Below are 21907 nucleotides of genomic sequence, written 5' to 3'. Positions count from 1 at the left end.
GAGTTTTATTGTCATTTAACAAGACCATGGGCTTATATATATACACACACTTGTTGGATCGTGTCTAAAGATGTGTACTGGAAGTAACCGCCATTTCCGTCAATGCCCAACTTGTGACGTGATCATGAAGAGGACATAATTAAATTATCATTTTCATATACATGTAGCTATAGCTTGGAACGTTGGACATAATCCTGCCTTTGAATGTCTCCGCTTATATTTAGCGTTCAGTTCAGTTTCTTTATAACTTATCACTAATAATATGAAAGTATACGTAGAGGGAGAAAATAGAATGCTATCAAATTTATTCTGAATAATATTGTCATAGTGAAATGCTATCTGAATAAAATACAGATTCTTATAATAACTCCGTTCAATATGATTTGACAACGTTATATAAGTTGTTCAAATGACCTTTATACTACATGTACTTCAGATCAAATGCATTTTCTACACCTTCCTACATCAATTGAAAACGCCATTTTGTCCTAGTATACATGCGTAATTAGCTTTGTTGTGATCTACGGATGAGATGACTACGTACACGAAAATAATACTGACAGCTTTTTCAAACTAGTTCGTCACCAGTTAAGACTCTGGCAGCAGCAATTGGTTGGCCATTTTCAAAGGTCACCAGAACAACCCCAAACGGGAAGTTGTCAGATCCTCTTATCCAATGTAGTGATGATAAAGGATCTGTATTTTAATCAGACAAAAGAGTAAAATAATGCACATTGTTACAACGCGTTGGCGTCCCATTTCACGTTAAAGTATTTGAGCAAGTTTCTGTTTCGTCAATTGTTTAAGCTTAAGTCATCATAAATGTTTATGATTTTATTTTCCTAATGTGTATGGATGCTGAACGTGATAATACAACCAATTTGGGGCCCATTAGTGGGTTTTTGAGTCTGTTAATTTGTCATATTTCCATGTTAAAGTTTTTGAGCAAGTTTCTATTTTGTCAATTGTTTAAGCATAAGTCATCATAAATGTTTATGATTTTATTTTCCTAATGTGTATGGATGCTGAACGTGATAATACAACCAATTTGGGGACCTTTAGGTTTTTTTTGAGTCTGTTAATTTGTAATATTTCCATGTTTAAATAGTAAATACTTGAACATCAACTTCTTCTGAATAGGCGAGCTTTGCTGTTCTCCAACAGCTCTTGTATAGTTATTAATTATTTTATTGACTTAGGGTCATTGAAAAGTAGATACATGTATATATACATTGTGCACATCGTGTATTGTTACAAAATTGATTTCAAAGTTACATGTCAAAAAGTAGTGACTTAATAATAATTTATTAATAAGTTCAGATCGAGATTCAACATCAGATTACACATTTGTTCAAATATTGATCTACTTTCATGACTACTTGCAAAAACAAAATACAGTATATATCAGCTTTAATTTACAGGTGATGCGCCCATCACAGGAATGATACCAATACATTTCATGTCGACATACCGATATTAGGGGAATTCTGATCATGAAGACAGAGAGACATAGAAGGTATAAGACATGTCCATTTGAGGCCGAATTAGAGCTGCAAACATACGAACCGTCCGAGCCTCTCGCCATCTTGTGTTGTATAGGTAACTCATGGTACGATCATCAGCTTCGTATCCTACAGACATACGTTTATAATGAATTAAGGACCCCGTGTTACCCGGAGCATACCGCTGATATTACTTCATTTGCCTTATACGTCATAAGCTTCATTCTTTTACAATATACAACTCTTGCGCATTTCTGAAAACACATAAAAATACATATGCACGAAACTCCATCTATTTTGATATCTATCAAAGATAACAAGAGAGCTTTGCTACATCAGTGGTTCGACTCGATTTTATGATGTCAAACATGAAGATATGGACTCGACATGATAACTGAGGGAAGGCACGTCAATCGATGGGTAATTTAGTACCAACTATTCCGGTAACCATGTTTTACTAAATAAAAGCCCCATCTCGAGACATTTTCACAGGCTCTTCGAACAAGATCAGGAATGTAAAGTATACGTCGTATAACCTTCCAATATAGTTTATACCTTTACCAAATGCATTATGATGATAAAATATCTCTTTTATGTTTTATATATATATATAAGACTCTTTCATTTGTGGATATGAAGGACAGGGATGTTCTACTCGAGGTTCACAAAATGTATAACACGAGACTTGTCACATTTTGTGATCCCGAGGGTAGACTATTTCTAACCTATATATTCACACGTGAAAGATTATTTTTCCCTCATATCTTCACGGTTTATTACAATTTTACAATATGATAGTCCGTCATTTAGGGAAATCTGTTCGAAAAATATCGGAACTGCAAATCAAGTTTCCACACACGATAATTATGTGGTATTTCAACGCAGATCTCGTTGTTTACATCTTTTAATTGTAAAACCGGCATAGATTATGAAAATGAAAATTTAGTTGACCTAGTGACGTCAAGAGGTTGGGTAGTCATGCGATATCTACATGTACAGCTTCGGGCGAAATAAGCGTATTGCGTCCGATAAACAAGTATTACCCCCATAGGTATCACAGAGACGCATTTGAGCTTTTTGTCAAGTTCTACCCGTGTTATTCAGCTGAAATTATCTTGACATGGTTCTGAACAAGTGCTGTTATTTTTTGGGTTAATATAAATCCAAGATGGCCGTAAAAGTCGGGATCTTGAAAACACATTTTGACTATTTCTCATATCCTAGATGGGCGTCAAAATCACAATCTTGAAAATCTGTATATATTTCTTTTTCTATTTAAGTAACGCTAATGTCGTCAGATGACCATTAAGGTCCTTGGGTCTCTTGTTAATATTGTATCGAGGTGTATACAATGTAAATGGTAGCGAGTACAAACGTAAAAATGTAAGCTGAGAAGTCGAAATATGAACCGCCTTTCTTAATAAAGGTTCAAGTACTTAATGTGAAAGAAATGAAGTTCATTATTGATCTCCATGAGAATGTCATGTCATTGTTAAAGACTATTATATGGACAAAACTGGAAAACAAACATTACGCCTTACAAACATAGATGTAGTACAAAGCATTTTCAACAATGAAATCAAAAATACAAAGAACATGTGAGAGATACGCTTCCTTCAATTATATGCTCCAAGTTACAGACAGGATGCCAAACTGAAAAATTCATGCACAAGAAACGTGTACCATTTTATTTATACCCCAATATTACTTCTTTATAACGTGTATATTGTGACTGATGCAATACAAATATTCCTAAGGAAAGAAAACAAACTCTAAACTCAAAATGTAAAATGAAACGCAATGGGAAGTTGAGAACTAGGTCTCTTAATCTGATATTTTTATTGACTTAGGGTCATTGAAAAGTAGATACATGTATATATACATTGCGCACATCGTGTATTGTTACAAAATTGATTTCAAAGTTACATGTCAAAAAGTAGTTACTTAATAATAATTTATTAATAAGTTCAGATCGAGCATTCAACATCAGATTACACATTTGTTCAAATATTGATCTACTTTCATGACTACTTGCAAAAACAAAATACAGTATATATCAGCTTTAATTTACAGGTGATGCGCCCATCACAGGAATGATACCAATACATTTCATGTCGACATACCGATATTAGGGGAATTCTGATCATGAAGACAGAGAGACATAGAAGGTATAAGACATGTCCATTTGAGGCCGAATTAGAGCTGCAAACATACGAACCGTCCGAGCCTCTCGCCATCTTGTGTTGTACAGGTACCTAGTGGTACGATCATCAGCTTCGTATCCTACAGACATACGTTTATAATGAATTAAGGACCCCGTGTTACCCGGAGCATACCGCTGATATTACTTCATTTGCCTTATACGTCATAAGCTTCATTCTTTTACAATATACAACTCTTGCACATTTCTGAAAACACATAAAAATACATTTGCACGAAACTCCATCTATTTTGATATCTATCAAAGATATCAAGAGAGCTTTGCTACATCAGTGGTTCGACTCGATTTTATGATGTCAAACATGAAGATATGGACTCGACATGATAACTGAGGGAAGGCACGTCAATCGATGGGTAATTTAGTACCAACTATTCCGGTAACCATGTTTTACTAAATAAAAGCCCCATCTCGAGACATTTTCACAGGCTCTTCGAACAAGATCAGGAATGTAAAGTATACGTCGTATAACCTTCCAATATAGTTTATACCTTTACCAAATGCATTATGATGATAAAATATCTCTTTTATGTTATATATATATATATATATATATATAAGACTCTTTCATTTGTGGATATGAATGACAGGGATGTTCTACTCGAGGTTCACAAAATGTATAACACGAGACTTGTCACATTTTGTGATCCCGAGGGTAGACTATTTCTAACCTATATATTCACACGTGAAAGATTATTTTTCTCTCATATCTTCACGGTTTATTACAATTTTACAATATGATAGTCCGTCATTTAGGGAAATCTGTTCGAAGAAAATCGGAACTGCAAATCAAGTTTCCACACACGATAATTATGTGGTATTTCAACGCAGATCTCGTTGTTTACATCTTTTAATTGTAAAACCGGCATAGATTATGAAAATGAAAATTTAGTTGACCTAGTGACGTCAAGAGGTTGGGTAGTCATGCGATATCTACATGTACAGCTTCGGGCGAAATAAGCGTATTGCGTCCGATAAACAAGTATTACCCCCATAGGTATCACAGAGACGCATTTGAGCTTTTTGTCAAGTTCTACCCGTGTTATTCAGCTGAAATTATCTTGACATGGTTCTGAACAAGTGCTGTTATTTTTTGGGTTAATATAAATCCAAGATGGCCGTAAAAGTCGGGATCTTGAAAACACATTTTGACTATTTCTCATATCCTAGATGGGCGTCAAAATCACAATCTTGAAAATCTGCATTTATTTTTTTTTCTATTTAAGTAACGCTAATGTCGTCAGATGACAATTAAGGTCCTTGGGTCTCTTGTTAATATTGTATCGAGGTGTATACAATGTAAATGGTAGCGAGTACAAACGTAAAAATGTAAGCTGAGAAGTCGAAATATGAACCGCCTTTCTTAATAAAGGTTCAAGTACTTAATGTGAAAGAAATGAAGTTCATGATTGATCTCCATGAGAATGTCATGTCATTGTTAAAAGACTATTATATGGACAAAACTGGAAAACAAACATTACGCCTTACAAACATAGATGTAGTACAAAGCATTTTCAACAATGAAATCAAAAATACAAAGAACATGTGAGAGATACGCTTCCTTCAATTATATGCTCCAAGTTACAGACAGGATGCCAAACTGAAAAATTCATGCACAAGAAACGTGTACCATTTTATTTATACCCCAATATTACTTCTTTATAACGTGTATATTGTGACTGATGCAATACAAATATTCCTAAGGAAAGAAAACAAACTCTAAACTCAAAATGTAAAATGAAACGCAATGGGAAGTTGAGAACTAGGTCTCTTAATCTGATATAGAAAAGAACCATTAAAAGTATTATTTTAGAAAGCATAGATAGACGATCGATGGGAACACATTTGAATTTTACCCACATTTTAACACTGTTTAAGGATATTTCAGTATGCTAACTTTCTTCCTTCTATATTGTGTTGTGGTATTTTAATATATTTCATTGATGTTAATTGATTAGCAATGATGTGCACCAAGGAGAACAGTTTGAATGGTAGTTAAACAGTTGTAAGACAGTCTGTTACACCAGCCAACATTCGCTGTTCAATGTTTATCATGATCTACTAATGCAGTTACTGTTCATGCGTGACCGCCTCGCTACACCAACCGTGAACAACGAACTTTAAAGTTTCTATATATATGTACAATACAAGTATACCCATGTACTTAGCCTACACGTAAACACTGCCGACATGTTGTGTGTCTTCACCAGGAGGGAGGAGCAGACTTTGTGAAGTTTGGTGCTGGACTAACTAAGGAAGAGTAAGTAATGTCGTACATAGCATGGACTTCATAATCTATAACAGCCTGAGGTTGTACTATGGTTTATACACACAATATACTTTGTAATACAGCTTTATCGCTGAACATATGTTGTCTGAAGTCGTGTGAATTATGTTGTCTGATACCCATTGTACGACACTGTAAAACAGGTAAATTTGGGACGTGAGTTGTGTTCACCTCCCCATACTTCTCATTGCGATTATCCCCAACCCCCGTTTTATGAACAATACACACGTTCCCTCCCCAAGGTGGATTTGAGTCCATAATGTTTGTTTTTCTAGCTTTGGTCCTTCCTTTCTTACGGCTCTAATGATAAAACACGTAAAACAAACTTCTTCCAAAGTATTTGTATCTTCGGGTTATGATAAAGCATTTTCCCTTTTTGACCAACATATAATATCAAACAGATATAGGCCACACTGCTATAGAAATATTCTCTACATACGTAGGGTTTTAAAACAAATTAACCTAACCTGATTTGTCCTCAGTAAATACCAAAGGTCCCTGTGGGAAAATGTTCTGTCATTGCGATCTATACACAGCCTTCTAAACTACTAAAGTTCACTACACATGCATTGGATCAAATGACAATGGAATCAACAGTTTTAATGTCAAAATATGGCAAATAATTATTGATTTTAATATCTAACGTGTTGGTCAAACTCCTCTCATTCACCAACCCTAGCCCGCTCTATCACAGAAAGCATGACTATCGAGAAATAGGACTGTTAGACTCGGCTCAAATGAACATGTGTTGATAACGTATATTAAAATATACAGTTTTACACACAATCTAAAAATCTGAGTTTTTTTTAATAAAACTAATAAACATAAGCCCTCAGAAATGTTTGCAAATCAAGCATTCATATCAGCACTAGCCACAGGACTATTGAACGCGTACTGTAGATTACGAGTTGAGCAGAACAAATATTTGTCACAACTGGATAATGAAAGCGGTTCTCACTTGCATTTAACATAATTATTCCCAATGTGTATGTAGTGTCTTTTGTCCACGTATACAATGCCATTATATTAATATAGGACACCGACAAATAATTCAAGTAGTGTACAGGAAAAGGCCATATTGTTCTACAAGACAAGATAGATTTTACCTGACGCGAAATTAGGCTAGTTGTATGCTATTTCATTCTCAGCCTTTAAATGATATGTAGAGTAGAAACATTGGTTGGAAACGATACACTGTTTTGTTCTGCTAAAGAATAAATTATTTCATATACAGCAAGATTTCTTGGTTTATACCTCGAGCATTTTGCTCAAATGAATTAAAAGGTAAAAAAAATCATAATTTCTTGGTATACCTCTGTTATAGAGAGAAAACCGTTTAGTTTTAAATGAAAGTTGAAGCTATTTACCATTACATATTAAAAGAAGGAATGCTATTTGAAAGTTGTTTAACCATTTTAGGAAAGGTGAGCAAAAACTACGCCAAACTAGCCTGATAACCCTAAGGAAAAGTGTCACCCATTATGTCACCTTCTTGTCACCCCTAATATCCTCACAGTAACATTGGAGGTCAGGTAAGGCAAACCTACGGATATTTACAGACTGAGAAACACGGGATGACACAACAATTGGACACACCCCTTTGTTGGTAGCTCGAAGTTAGAAATAAAAAAAACAATGGGTGCCTTTATGGGGAGGTCAACCTCTATAAGATACACTGCAGAAGATAATCCTATCCTAAACTGTAGGATATCTATAGAGAATTAACTAACATCATCGTATTCCATTGAAGACACTATACAATTTAACCTGTCCGCCATTTAGTCTCATTATATTAATTACAATCTAGACTCCAACAGGACCACATTACAGACAATTAGAACTGTGACAGTTCCACGTTAAATGGGAAAATAGGATAAAGGAAGTAAGTTTTAAAGAAGAGTCCAAATCGTGTAGCTAAAAGCGCCATACCTGCGCGAAGAATCATCTACTATTATATCAACCCCGAACTATAGATTATATAATTGGCAACATTCATCCATAAAACCAAACATATTTTTTGTCATGAGTAGGATAACATTCAAAGCCATAAACCACTGCATCTGTGAAAAAACAAGTCTTGGTTTAAAGGTCATCTGAATCCCAATCATACTGTTCCTTAAACCGCTCAGTGTCATCGACGGTATACTTCAGTGTGATAGCACTATAAAAAGAACAAGAGTTCCATTACTACAGCCTACCCTATCCACACACCTCTATAAAAAGGGCAAGAGTTCCATTACTACAGCCTACCCTATCCACAAACACCCCTATAAAAAAGGCAAGAGTTCCATTACTACAGCCTACCCTATCCACAAACATAAAAAAGGACAAGAGTTCCATAACTACAGCCTATCCTCACCACACACACCCCCTATAAAATGAGCAAGAGTTCCATTACTACAAGCCTACCCTATCCACACACCTCTATAAAAAGGGCAAGAGTTCCATTACTACAGCCTACCCTATCCACACACCTCTATAAAAAGGGCAAGAGTTCCATTACTACAGCCTACCCTATCCATGCACCACTATAAAAAAAGTCAAGAGTTCCATTACTACAGCCTACCCTATCCACACACCACTATAAAAAGGTCAAGAGTTCCATTACTACAGCCTACCCTATCCACACACCACTATAAAAAGGTCAAGAGTTCCATTACTACAGCCTACCCTATCCACAAACACCCCTATAAAAAGGTCAAGAGTTCCATTACTACAGCCTACCCTATCCACACACCCCTATAAAAAGGGCAAGAGTTCCATTACTACAGCCTACCCTATCCACACACCACTATAAAAAGGGCAAGAGTTCCATTACTACAGCCTACCCTATCCACACACCACTATAAAAAGGGCAAGAGTTCCATTACTACAGCCTACCCTATCCACACACCTCTATAAAAAGGGCAAGAGTTCCATTACTACAGCCTACCCTATCCACACACCTCTATAAAAAGGGCAAGAGTTCCATTACTACAGCCTACCCTATCCACACACCCCTATAAAAAGGGCAAGAGTTCCATTACTACAGCCTACCCTATCCATGCACCACTATAAAAAGGTCAAGAGTTCCATTACTACAGCCTACCCTATCCACACACCACTATAAAAAGGTCAAGAGTTCCATTACTACAGCCTACCCTATCCACACACCACTATAAAAAGGTCAAGAGTTCCATTACTACAGCCTACCCTATCCACACACCCCTATAAAAAGGACAAGAGTTCCATTACTACAGCCTACCCTATCCACAAACACCCCTATAAAAAGGGCAAGAGTTCCATAACTACAGCCTATCCTCACCACACACACCCCTATAAAAAGGGCAAGAGTTCCATTACTACAGCCTACCCTATCCACACACCACTATAAAAAGGGCAAGAGTTCCATTACTACAGCCTACCCTATCCACACACCCCTATAAAAAGGGCAAGAGTTCCATTACTACAGCCTACCCTTTCAACACACCACTATAAAAAGGACAAGAGTACCATTACTACAGCCTACCCTATCAACACACCCCTATAAAAAGGGCAAGAGTTCCATTACTACAGCCTACCCTTTCAACACACCACACACACCACTATACAAAGGACAAGAGTTCCATTACTACAGCCTACCCTTTCAACACACCCCTATAAAAAGGGCAAGAGTTCCATTACTACAGCCTACCCTTTCAACACAACACTATAAAAAGGGCAAGAGTACCATTACTACAGCCTACCCTATCCACACACCACTATAAAAAGGACAAGAGTTCCATTACTACAGCCTACCCTATCCACACACCCCTATAAAAAGGGCAAGAGTTCCATTACTACAGCCTACCCTATCCACACACCCCTATAAAAAGGGCAAGAGTTCCATTACTACAGCCTACCCTATCCACACACCACTATAAAAAGGGCAAGAGTACCATTATTACAACCTATCCTATCCACACACCCAACACGTTGTATGCATTGGCGACATTTATTGACCTCACATGTTGATTTTTAATTTCAAACACATTTTATTGACAGCAGAGAAGCCAATGGGATCAGATGGCAGGCATTGCCTAAATCGATCCTCTCCCTACCGAACAACAATGGTACAAGTTACAAAAAATTACAATGGTAAATCTAATTTGCAAATAATTGGTGTATTTGAGCCCCCTTCCACACACAGATATTAGCCACACACAGATATCTAATGGCTGTCCATTTCACCTTAAGTAAACCATCCACTTGTAAGGAATCACACTCAATTACTCAAAATGGTTTGCGTTGAAAATTGATTGTACAGTAACGATTTTGGTGTATTTATCTAATTTATATATAATAATTACATTTTAAGTGTTTACTATTTCCTAAACTGTAATTTGTTTTAAGTTTTACTTTATTAATGAATGAAAAATATGAAAGATTAACTAAGCTGAAATAATCACATTTATAACACTATGCATTAGAAAATTCAGTTTTTTTTATAGAAATATGAAAATATTGAAAACGGCAAAAAATATTAAAAGTACCAGTTGAAGATCTCCAGATAAGTTTCTTACGATTGTATCCAAGTGTGATAGTTTATAATTGCATGAATCTTTTCGAGCTTGAAATAAATGTCGAGACAGCCGATTGAATGTTCATATTTTCATTATTAGTACATAGTTTGCATCCGTTCAATAAGATATTCTGTGAGAAATGGTTGTGATTTTCATACACGATACTAATTACAGTATTTAGCAGCGTGGTACGGCAATTAACAAAATTGATTCAATTAAATAAGAGATGTGGTGGGATTTTTTTCTTCAAAACTTTGACTAGGAGCATACAGCAGATTCAGCAAGGTGATCTTTATACAGGTCATAGTTAAACTTACTAAAACCTAAACCTTTGACTAGGAGCATACAGCAGATTCAGCAAGGTGATCTTTATACAGGTCATAGTTAAACTTACTAAAACCTAAACCTTTGACTAGGAGCATACAGCAGATTCAGCAAGGTGATCTTTATACAGGTCATAGTTTAACTTACTAAAACCTAAAACTTTGACTAGGAGCATACAACAGATTCAGCAAGGTGATCTTTATACAGGTCATAGTTTAACTTACTAAAACCTAAAACTTTGACTAGGAGCATACAACAGATTCAGCAAGGTGATCTTTATACAGGTCATAGTTTAACTTACTAAAACCTAAGCCTTTGACTAGGAGCATACAACAGATTCAGCAAGGTGATCTTTATACAGGTCATAGTTTAACTTACTAAAACCTAAAACTTTGACTAGGAGCATACAACAGATTCAGCAAGGTGATCTTTATACAGGTCATAGTTTAACTTACTAAAACCTAAACCTTTGACTAGGAGCATACAACAGATTCAGCAAGGTGATCTTTATACAGGTCATAGTTTAACTTACTAAAACCTAAGCCTTTGACTAGGAGCATACAACAGATTCAGCAAGGTGATCTTTATACAGGTCAAATTACTCAAATCATTCCCTAGTTGACAGAGTAGGGAATGAGTTTAATATTTATAAAACGGTATTTGGAAACTTCAGCAGTTTTAATCTTCTGACCTTGTGAAATAAGTTTTTTTAAATTGAGAAATAGATTGTATGTTCTCAAGACTTAATTAATACCATTGAATTCATTAAGCACTGATGTTTCTTTTAAGTTTACTATTCGACACATTGGGGGCGAAATTATGGGTGAAAAGACATAATCAATTAATCAATCTTAAACCCATAAATACAGATGTATGACCTCCATTAGCCGTCTACAAGACTGATATAGGATCGAGAAAAACAGTATGAAATAAAAAGGTATCACAGAAAAGATTCTCTGAAACTCGCGGAAAGCTATTTTCAAAATGGTATCACGGAGAAAATGAAATCACCCGTTTTAAAAAGTGAATAAACTTATCAATTATTTACCTTTCAAACTTACATGAAGGAATATTATGAAATATTCCTCTTCATGTATACCTGTATCATATTATTACATTTAGCATAATGCGTACCTATGCCGATAACTATTTCAACAAAGGTAAACAGATAATCGACGATTTTCCTCTTTCTGGATGACTGGGCCCTGGACGAGTTGTGCCGCTTGTACAGCTGGAGATCGAATCCAAACTGGCATGAGACAGAGTAGAGACGTTTTGCATTAAAAATCCAAAACATTTGATTTCTGTTACATGTTTTACAATTCTGGTCATTTACCCCTTGCTTTATGCTGTCCCTTTTAAAGATATAGATACAGATCTATGTATATTTGTCTTTATATAATAATTGAACGTTTCGCACCAGGAAATGAAAAAAATTTGCAATAAATGTACTTCAGTGTAGGCATGATTATACTTAAACTTATCAACGGTATTAAATTACATGTTATCATAAGGGTTTATACCTAAACAGTAATGTTCCATTGGTGATTTCTTATGACCAGAACTATTTAGTGTAATAAATTATTAAAACTAATATCAATAATATTCTGAATGTTTTCTTAATCATCTGTGATAGAGGTCAGATTCCTATTTATCGAAACAAAACTGCAAACTGTAGTGAAAAGTTAAGTTTTTCTCCTTATGAAACTGAAGTGAAAATTGTTGTCTTAAGTCATTTTTTTTTACTTTAATTTGTTTCAATAAATCGGGGCCAGAAGATCACAAAAACGTAATATCACTAAGTCCGAACACGTGGAAGACAAGAAGAAAGAAGTCAGGGTACACAACGGGAGGATATGTAATTTATTTTTAGTAAAGTAAATGTAACAATATCTTTTTATTCTAATTTATCTCCATGGATTCTGACCTTTTAAAGACCTTTGTAGTATGGAACACTAAATGTGTATTAAATAATCTGAAACTATATAGATAGATAGATACATAGATAAGATAGATAGATAGATAGATAGATAGATAGATAATAGATAGATAGAGGTTTAATACTGATACGATAAAAAACTATTATGATGCAGTCCCTTAAGTTTGTCACCAACCCTATAGAAGAATAAAGCCACTGTAACAAACATCTATAAGGTCACGAATAGTTAAACAGTCAGTAAACAGTCATGCTAGACTGTGTGACACATGCTATCTTCTGAAACAGGAATAGTTTCAATGCTTTCGTAGAGTCACAATATGTTTAACGATTTTGTTGGTAAAACAGCAAAATGAGTCTTTCGGACGGGTTTCTTGCTCTTACATATAATATTACCACAAAGTTAATTATTTACTTGAAAACAATAAAGGAGACTGTAGAATCATTATGTTCATTCCAATGTACATATTAGATGTAGGAACTTTACAATTTGACTATAAGATCTGGATTTTTTTCTCTTCAGTTAATGCTTGTAATGTGCCACGTCCGAGTAACTCGTCCCTGTGTTTCGCCGCCCATGTGAAGTCTATAGTGATAGATATGGTAGATAAGTAGACGTCAGTTAGTGTATATCTTATCAAGAATGGTTCTGTTTGCTGTGTTGGCGACCATGCATTTGTTACTTTTTATGCGTTTTCCTTTCAAGTGAATATTCCGTAGAGTAATTTCATTAAAATTGATGCTTGACATTGTAGAGTGCAAGTGTAGTTAAGGCAACGAGTCTGATCATTATATTGTATTTCTAACAGCTCTCCCATCCCAACTGAATTTACAGAACGTCTCGGAAATGTCATGATGAGAGTGTTTGCTATTTTCTTGGGACTATTTATTCTGGCGGAGGGATGGAACCGGAAGGTTGCAGAAGCCGACACAAAGTTGGAACGACTACGACAATTGCTCAATAAATTAAAAGTAGACTTAGAATCTGGATTAGGCAATGGATATAAACACAAAACAAACTTTAAAGACAAAGGTATGTGTATAACTTGAGTAGATTTCGGAAGAATTACTCTTCATCCTGTAAAATAAGATGATTATACCTTTTATTGTGTCGTCCTTATATCTGATCTTCATATCTTCGTTGCTTTGTTTTCATTGTTTGATCAAATTCCTGCAGGCAGGGCATCAGTATAGTATCTGCTAGTCCCATTGTGTGATCTTAAAAGCGACTTAATATGAGATCTAATATTTGATTTCTTCCTATATGTTTATTTATCAATTACAGCATATATTTTCACCTGTCTATTATTAAGTCTTGTATATTTTCACCTGTCTATTTACATTTTGGTATTTTCACGTCTCTATTATTACATCTTGTGTGTTTTCACCTTTCTATCATTACCTTATGTATATTTTCACATCTTTCACATCAGAGGAATCCTGCAGTGCGAGCAATGAAGAAGTTACGCGCTGGTGGTTGAAGAAAAGCAATGAGGAACAACGAATTCAGATGAACAGAAATGTGGTGGACAACTGGAACTACGAGTCTAACATCAATGATGAGACAAAACACAAGGTTCGTTATACACTGCATATAAAAACGGGCATTCATTACATATTTCGCATATTCAAAAATTCCGTGTGGAAGGCCGATAGTCATGTCCTACATAAACTATCGGTAAAGTTATCGAAGCTAATACCACGACTCGCCTCAGTTATATATCTGTCCACTGATGTTTTATACCGCAGATGACAGCTGGCAACGAGCAGTACACAGCTTATGAACGAAGACTGGCACAGAAAGCGAAAAGCTGTATCAACTCAGACTTCTCTGATGACGTCAGCAGACAATTGAAGCTCCTGAGCCAGATATTTTCACCTCAAAATCCGGACGATGTCAGGTAAGGCTTACACAGAGAAGACCAACAGAAACTTGTTGGAAGCGACGAAACACAGGTACCTGTATCTATATGGCTATTTAAAACTCACTCTCTCGCAGACGCCAAAAGTCGAAATAAAACTGTTAACATAAAAAACAAGAGAATTTTTTTCTTATGTTATTATTGCCTGTTTTGTTTCGGAAAGGTAGTGGGCCTTTAAAAGACATTCAGACTATGCTCAACCCTTACACATACACATACATAATAGTGTACTTTTCATTAAGGAAAATACCAGATTTTTTCCTGCGATGGCTCAGGAGATTTCAAGCCAGATTATCTTGTGTGATATTAAATATAGCGACTGTAAACATATGTTAATAGATAACATTTCCTTCGCCATACGAAGGAATGTCCATTAATAGACAAGCTGATAATATGTCAGTTCTTATTGTAGGGAGATGGAGAATTTAAAGGCCGATCTGACGGGAATATACGGAAACGCTGTGGTAGAAATTGGTGGGAAGAACTTACAGATCGAACCAGAACTTACTCATATCATGGCCAACAGTCGTAACGATACGGAGCTTCGAGAGGCCTGGGAAAAGTGGCGTGATGTCACAGGAAAGGTGATGAAAACTAAGTTTACAAGACTGGTGGAGCTACAGAACATCGGAGCGAAGGATAACGGTATTATGCAGGCGCAAACCACCTAACTGTTTGTCAGTCTTATTAAAATGTCTTATTTCATATGTATTTATTTCTTATACCTTAGTTTAAAAATTGCTATATCTGTATTAAGTTTATAATGTATGTGTTTGTAATGGTGTGCGTGTGAATGTATGTATTTATGTAATTTGTATATATAACCTAATAGTTACCTTTTCTATGTTTTGTTGTTATATAATTATATTCATTTCAAATATTTTAACTTATTATCCACCCAAGGAAAGAATTTAGATAGGCTTTGCCTGTTATTCGATCCTTTTGACTACAACATCTGTCAATAAAATGTGTTGAAATGAAATTATGATGGCGCTGATCGTTTGAATATACTTTAAACATTTAATGAAATGTTGTTTGAAGTTGACACGCGATACTACATCCATCGACTTGTGGTGGTCTATTTGATGATTGTATTGTTATGTAAAAATATTTCAATCACAAAATTGTATTGCAGATGATGAATGCAAAAGTTGCAGATAATAATTCACAAATGGCTGTAAATGCCTGTGCAAAAGTTACTTTTGAAAAAGAAAAAACAAACGTTTTAATTGTGGTTTAGATAGTAAACTAAGTAGTTAGCAACGATTTTAAATAGCAAAGATTAAAAAATCCTTTGTGGAAAGATATTGATGAGGTTTACATTGGATTTGCAAAAGAAATCATTGGACACTAAAACGAATTCTGTTATGTTTATTCAGAAACATTAATAATTAATAATGTATTTGAAATTTACAATTGATGTCAGGTTACAAATCGCTGGCGGAGGTGTGGCTGACGATAGATTTTGATGACATTGACGGGGTCGAGGATATGTGTGATGACTTATGGGAACAGCTGAAACCTCTGTACACAGAACTACACACATATGTCCGTAACAAACTGTCAGGTTTCTACAACATTACTTTTCCAGAAGATGGATCCATACCCGCTCATTTACTAGGTAAATAGGTTTGTTGGGATGACCATGGCTATTGACAATTTGATAATTAGGATCTCGTCCTGGTAGGGTCATGTTGATATACCTCTCGACAGTTGTTGTCGATAAGCAAAGAACGATTACTCTAATGAGGCACACGGCCTCCTTCTCCCAGCGTTTTAGCGTGCAGATTGTTATTAATCTAAATACTTCAATATTAAAACCCACTGTTGAACTTAACCAGAGTATAGATCATCTAAGGGGCTATCGTGGTAATTTCGTGGATCCTACTAATTTAGCACCAGTTCTGTCACATTTCGGAAAGTCACAGAAGTTATCACAACTAACAGGAAAACAGAAATAGATAATGCTTTTGTTAAAACATTGGCCACGGAGTGTACGTATATTTAATGTTTGGGTGAAATGAAACTGCATTAAGATGATTATGTCCTGTTTAAGTTCAACAGTACGTTTAAACAGATGTTCAAACCTTAAACGATGATAGTAAGTAATGTATTTCACAGTTATTATTTGTTATCATTTATTAAATATGATTTAGGTTTCTTGTCTTTCAGGTAACATGTGGGCTCAGGAGTGGGCAGAAATATTCGATATTGTGAAACCCTATGATGTACAAAATGAAGATTACGACCACGTGCTGGTAGAACAGGGATACACAGCAAAGAGGATGTTTGAGAAGGCAGAAGAATTCTACGAGTCCCTAGGACTACCAAGCATGACTGCAAAATTCTGGAAAAATTCTATTATTGAAAAACCGCTCGACCGTAGCCTCGTATGTCACGCCTCCGCTTGGGACTTTTTTGAAACCGACGACTTCCGGTACGATCTATATATTCTGATTATAAACACTTTTCTTCCTCTGAAAAGTATCCATTCTATATCCAGCTTTAAAAAAATACGGTTGCCCTCCGGCATTCATCTTTTATGTAAAAATGTCAACTTTTATAAGTCAATTGCTTTTATGACCCCTTGTCCTAAAGGGAACTGAATACTAATAGCTGTGTCTTGTAGATACATCAATTCGAATCGTTGTTTCCTCATTTTCATTAAACAGGATTAAGATGTGTACTAACGTAACCATGGATTATTTCGAGACAATTCATCACGAGATGGGTCACGTGCAGTATTACATGGCCTACGAGGACCAGCCTGTTGTCTTCCGGCGGGGCGCCAACGGAGGCTTCCACGAGGCAATCGGTGATACCATTGCTAACGCCGTACGCACACCAAAACATCTGTGTGAGCTGATAGGAGTAGCCTGTCCAGGCCCGGACGTAGATACATACAGTAAGATACTTCAATAACTTATTCAAGCTAGTCATAAGGTTAGGCTTCGGATATTATTTTTTAATGACGTTGCTTTTTAACATTTACTGTTTAAAATACATAGTGTTGTAATACGTTTATTTTACGCAAAATTAAACAGAAATAGTTATGGAATTTGCTGCCAAATCGTGTAGGTTTTCTCAGGGTTTTTCACATGTGGAAAAGTCTTGACCGTCTGTTTGGGCAAGCTTGGATGATCAATAGAAGTGGATATAGCTTGCTTCGCTATTGTAAAATAAGGAAACGTTATTATTTGACTGTATATAATTATTATATTAAGCTTTGTGAGATTCAGAAAAATGTTCCTTTGTAAGTATCTAGAGTTGGAAAACTATTTCGTACCTTACATATCTGCTGCTGTTTCAGAGGCGGATATAAACTACCTGATGAAAAAAGCCCTGATAAAGATTGCCTTTCTACCGTTCGGACTACTGATAGACAAGTATAGATGGGCAATCTTCAGGGGAGAAATAGACCCTAAAAACTACAACTCTGAGTGGTGGAGGATGAGGTAGGTAGGCGAGACTAAAGGAGGCATACCTTAGAGGACTAAGTTAGATTGATGGATGATGAGGTAAGTAGGGGGGCTAAAGGTAGCATATCTTAGTGGGCGTAGTTATATTGGTGGATGATGAGGTAAGTAGGCGGGGCTAAATGAGGCATATATTTAAAAGGGCGATTTTAGATTGGTGGATGATGAGTTAAGTAGGCGGGCTAAAGGAGGCATATCTTAGTGGGCGTAGTTATAATTGTGGATGATGAGGTAAGTAGGGGGGCTAAAGGAGGCATATCTAAAAGGGCGATTTTAGATTGGTGGATGATGAGGTAAGTAGGCGGGGCTAAATAAGGCATATCTTAGTGGGCGTAGTTATATTGGTGGATGATGAGGTAAGTAGGGGGGCTAAAGGTGACATATCATAGTGGGCGTAATTATATTGGTGGATGATGAACACTTAGTCCGCTAAACCTGCCTATATTATTAGGCTTTTTTAATTTGTTTTTGCCTAATACATGTATATATATATTAGGCAAAAAAAGCCTAATAATATAGGCAGGTTTAGCGGACTAATGTACACTGTATATAATTGTTTACTCTCTCAATGTTGCTCATACTCCGAATATTTGTGACTGGGTAAGTACTTAGTGGTAAAACATTATGGACATTTTAGTGCTGCCCAGTTACAATGAATGTCCGGAGTGAGAGTGACATTGAGGGATTAAGTTTTAAGTTATAAGTTATAATCATAATCAGAATCTATTAAAGTTAAAATCAGAACCATTTTAAAAAGCAAATATTAATCAATTAATACCGTTATCAATTAAAGTTTAAAACAACAGGAAGATATGCATTTTGTTCATCGCTATAGGTAATTTCTTATTATTATATATGCAAATAACTATTTATAAGTGTTTTCAGTAATATGTATTATTTGTGCTAATTCTAAAAATGATTAATTACATAAATATTTGTTATTTATCCAATCCAGTGCAAATATGCTTTTAAAGATAAATTATGTTTCTAAATTGTTTATATAATACATGCATGCAATCATGTGGAGAGGGCATATATAGACTTTGCCTGCTGTCCGATCCAGAATTAAATCTTTTAATTAAATAAAATATGTTGAAATGAAATTAAATGAGGTAAGAAGGCGGGACTAAATGAGGCATATCTTAGAGGGCTTAGTTATTTATATTGGTGAATGATGAGGTAAGTAGGCGGGGCTAAATGAGGCATAACTTAGAGGGCGTAGTTATATTGGTGGATGATGAGGTAAGTAGGCGGGGCTAAATGAGGCATATCTAAGAGGGCGTAGTTATATTGGTGGATGATGAGGTAAGTAGGCGGGGCTAAATGAGGCATATATAAGAGGGCGTAGTTATATTGGTGGATGATGAGGTAAGTAGGGGGGCTAAAGGAGGCATATCTAAGAGGGCGTAGTTATATTGGTGGATGATGAGGTAAGTAGGCGGGGCTAAATAAGGCATAACACAGAGGGCGTAGTTACATTGGTGGATGATGAGGTAAGTAGGCGGGGCTAAATAAGGCATAACTTAGAGGGCGTAGTTAGGTCACACAAGGCGTTACCAAGACATGTAATTCACAACCGAAAACGATTCGTGGGAATCTGAAGAAGGTTGCATTGTAAAACCAAACTTATAATGCCAAGGACGATTGTTTTATGCGTTAATTAACCAAATTTTGAAATTTCTACCTATTTAAACTAAGGTTATGTTTTAAACCTATATTCTAGACTCTTATTTTATCACAGAATGAAGTATCAGAGGGTGTCGCCCCCATCATTCAGAGAGGGCGAAGACTATTTCGATGCAGGTGCTAAATACCATGTAGCCGGCAGCGTCCCATATATACGGTAATCATATAGATTGAAATATAACTTCCGTCCTGGTAAAGTATGACCCCGTTTATTCGTGAGTTCCGTATGAGTATATAACTTTCGCTATGGGACAAGTGAAAGTATGTAAACCTTTGTTTAAGTAATGACTTACTGCCAGTTTATAAATTCTTGTATTTTTCATGTACATGTATGTTTATTTCTACAATCCGATAAAATTTCATTTGATTTGTGTATTACTCAAAATGTCTGAAAAAATGTACTGGTTTTTGTTAATGGGAATTTTTTAGAACTTTTGTTCAGAATTTATTGAAATAACACTCTTATCTTTACAGCTACTTCGTCAGTTTTGTGGTACAGTTTCAGTTTTACGAAGCGATGTGTAATGCCGCTGGCCATGGAGACAAACCGTTACATCAATGTGACTTCTATAGAAGTACGGACGCCGGCACAATTCTCCAGTATGTACAGTTATCTAGCAGACGATTCTCGAATTTATAATCCGATATGCTATTCTGTATTTGCATATTACAGAGTTATCTGCCCTTGCGAGTAGGTATTGAATGTGACATCATTTGTTTGCGAGCGTAACGTCATACGAAAACGACGTGAATTGAGCTCACAAAATAATGACGTTACAATCAATACCTATCTGCAAGGGAGCAAACTCTGTAATATGCAAAGACGGAATATCATTCAATGTATTTCCCTTGCAGGCAAGAGACGTCATTACTTTGTGACCACAAATTACGTCGTTTTCTCTGAAAAGTGTGACGTTAGGCTCGCAAACACATGACGTCACAATCAATACCTACCCGCAAGGATGGACAACTCTAATGTGCAAATAATTAATACTTACTATTTTTTTTCATTTGTGAAATCTACTCTAATCATTGCTTATAAAGACCTGAGTCAGGTTGTTCAAACAGTGGTTAGCTTAATCACTGTTTAACGACAATTTTCAAATTAAGATAAATCATTTCTTAAGATACTATATTTACAAAACTTTGCAACTGTTCATTTTAGTGAGGATATAATCAGAGGTCTTGTAGCAAATCAGAAATGAAAATTTCATTAATCAAGTGATTAAGCTAACCATCCTTTGAACAACCGGGCCTAGATGGATGCACGTCAAACTAGATTCCTGGTTAAAGTCAGTAGTTTACTTAAGAGGTATATACTGTGTCGGTGGTTTGCTGTCACATCGTACTGAAAAAAATGAAGGTATAATAAAAACAATTGATTAAAAATAGCTTACCAACGCTATTGTCATCGAGTGTTTTCCATTGTTAATCCTAAATAACGCTATTCTATAGGTTTTTTAGGCAGACAACAAGGGAATGAATGTCAATTTTTAAATATTTCTTTAGCTTTTCTGAGTGTTCTTAATTATGATGCTGAAATATAACAACTGAAAGATGATAAAATTATATCTAGGAGAATAACGTTATGAAGTCAAGAATAAGAATACCATGTAATTGTTTTTTATTCTAACCAGTGACATGCTGAAGCTCGGCGGAAGCAAGCCATGGCCCGAGGCCCTGGAACAAATGACAGGGAGAAGGGACATCAGAGCAGATTCAATCCTTCGCTATTTTCAGCCTCTCAGGGAATGGATGGAAATTGAAAATCAAAAATCGTCCAGCAAATTAATTTAAAAAGCAAGATGTGATATCGTTATACATTTTAAAAGCTTTATTAAATGTCTGTTCCTTGTGGTGTGTGATATTGTTTTCCTTTTCCGATGAAAGTTCCCCGAAACGAACGTTTCGATAGCGATGGATCAAGAACTTATCGAAACCCTTTCGACTTTATTCTAGACTTTGTGTTAGTGGTTATTTATTGTAGTGCAGAAGTTTTCTTGAATTCTTTTCAA

General features: G+C 35.7%; 1 protein-coding gene across 2 annotated transcripts; it reads left to right on the top strand.

The window, feature by feature from the left end:
- The first annotated feature begins 5838 nt into the window (after nucleotides 1–5838).
- On the top strand, nucleotides 5839–21747 carry LOC138320935 (angiotensin-converting enzyme-like). Of its 2 annotated transcripts, none has more exons than XM_069264252.1 (12): nucleotides 5839–5980; nucleotides 13618–13841; nucleotides 14242–14384; nucleotides 14558–14709; nucleotides 15143–15375; nucleotides 16157–16351; nucleotides 16903–17167; nucleotides 17403–17635; nucleotides 18041–18185; nucleotides 19948–20049; nucleotides 20367–20492; nucleotides 21530–21747. In XM_069264252.1, the coding sequence occupies exons 2-12, from the start codon at nucleotides 13661–13663 to the stop codon at nucleotides 21687–21689; spliced, it is 1935 nt and encodes a 644-aa protein (XP_069120353.1). In that variant the 5' UTR covers nucleotides 5839–5980; nucleotides 13618–13660; the 3' UTR covers nucleotides 21690–21747. The 2 variants fall into 2 exon arrangements, with proteins under 2 accessions (XP_069120353.1, XP_069120354.1); XM_069264253.1 differs by having other exon boundaries at nucleotides 5847–5980; nucleotides 13644–13841.
- Nucleotides 21748–21907: the final 160 nt, after the last annotated feature.

The sequence above is a fragment of the Argopecten irradians genome, chromosome 4, assembly GCF_041381155.1.
Source record: "Argopecten irradians isolate NY chromosome 4, Ai_NY, whole genome shotgun sequence".
In the NCBI taxonomy this organism is placed as follows: Eukaryota; Metazoa; Mollusca; class Bivalvia; order Pectinida; family Pectinidae; genus Argopecten; species Argopecten irradians.
This window is presented reverse-complemented; position numbering and strand designations above follow the sequence as displayed.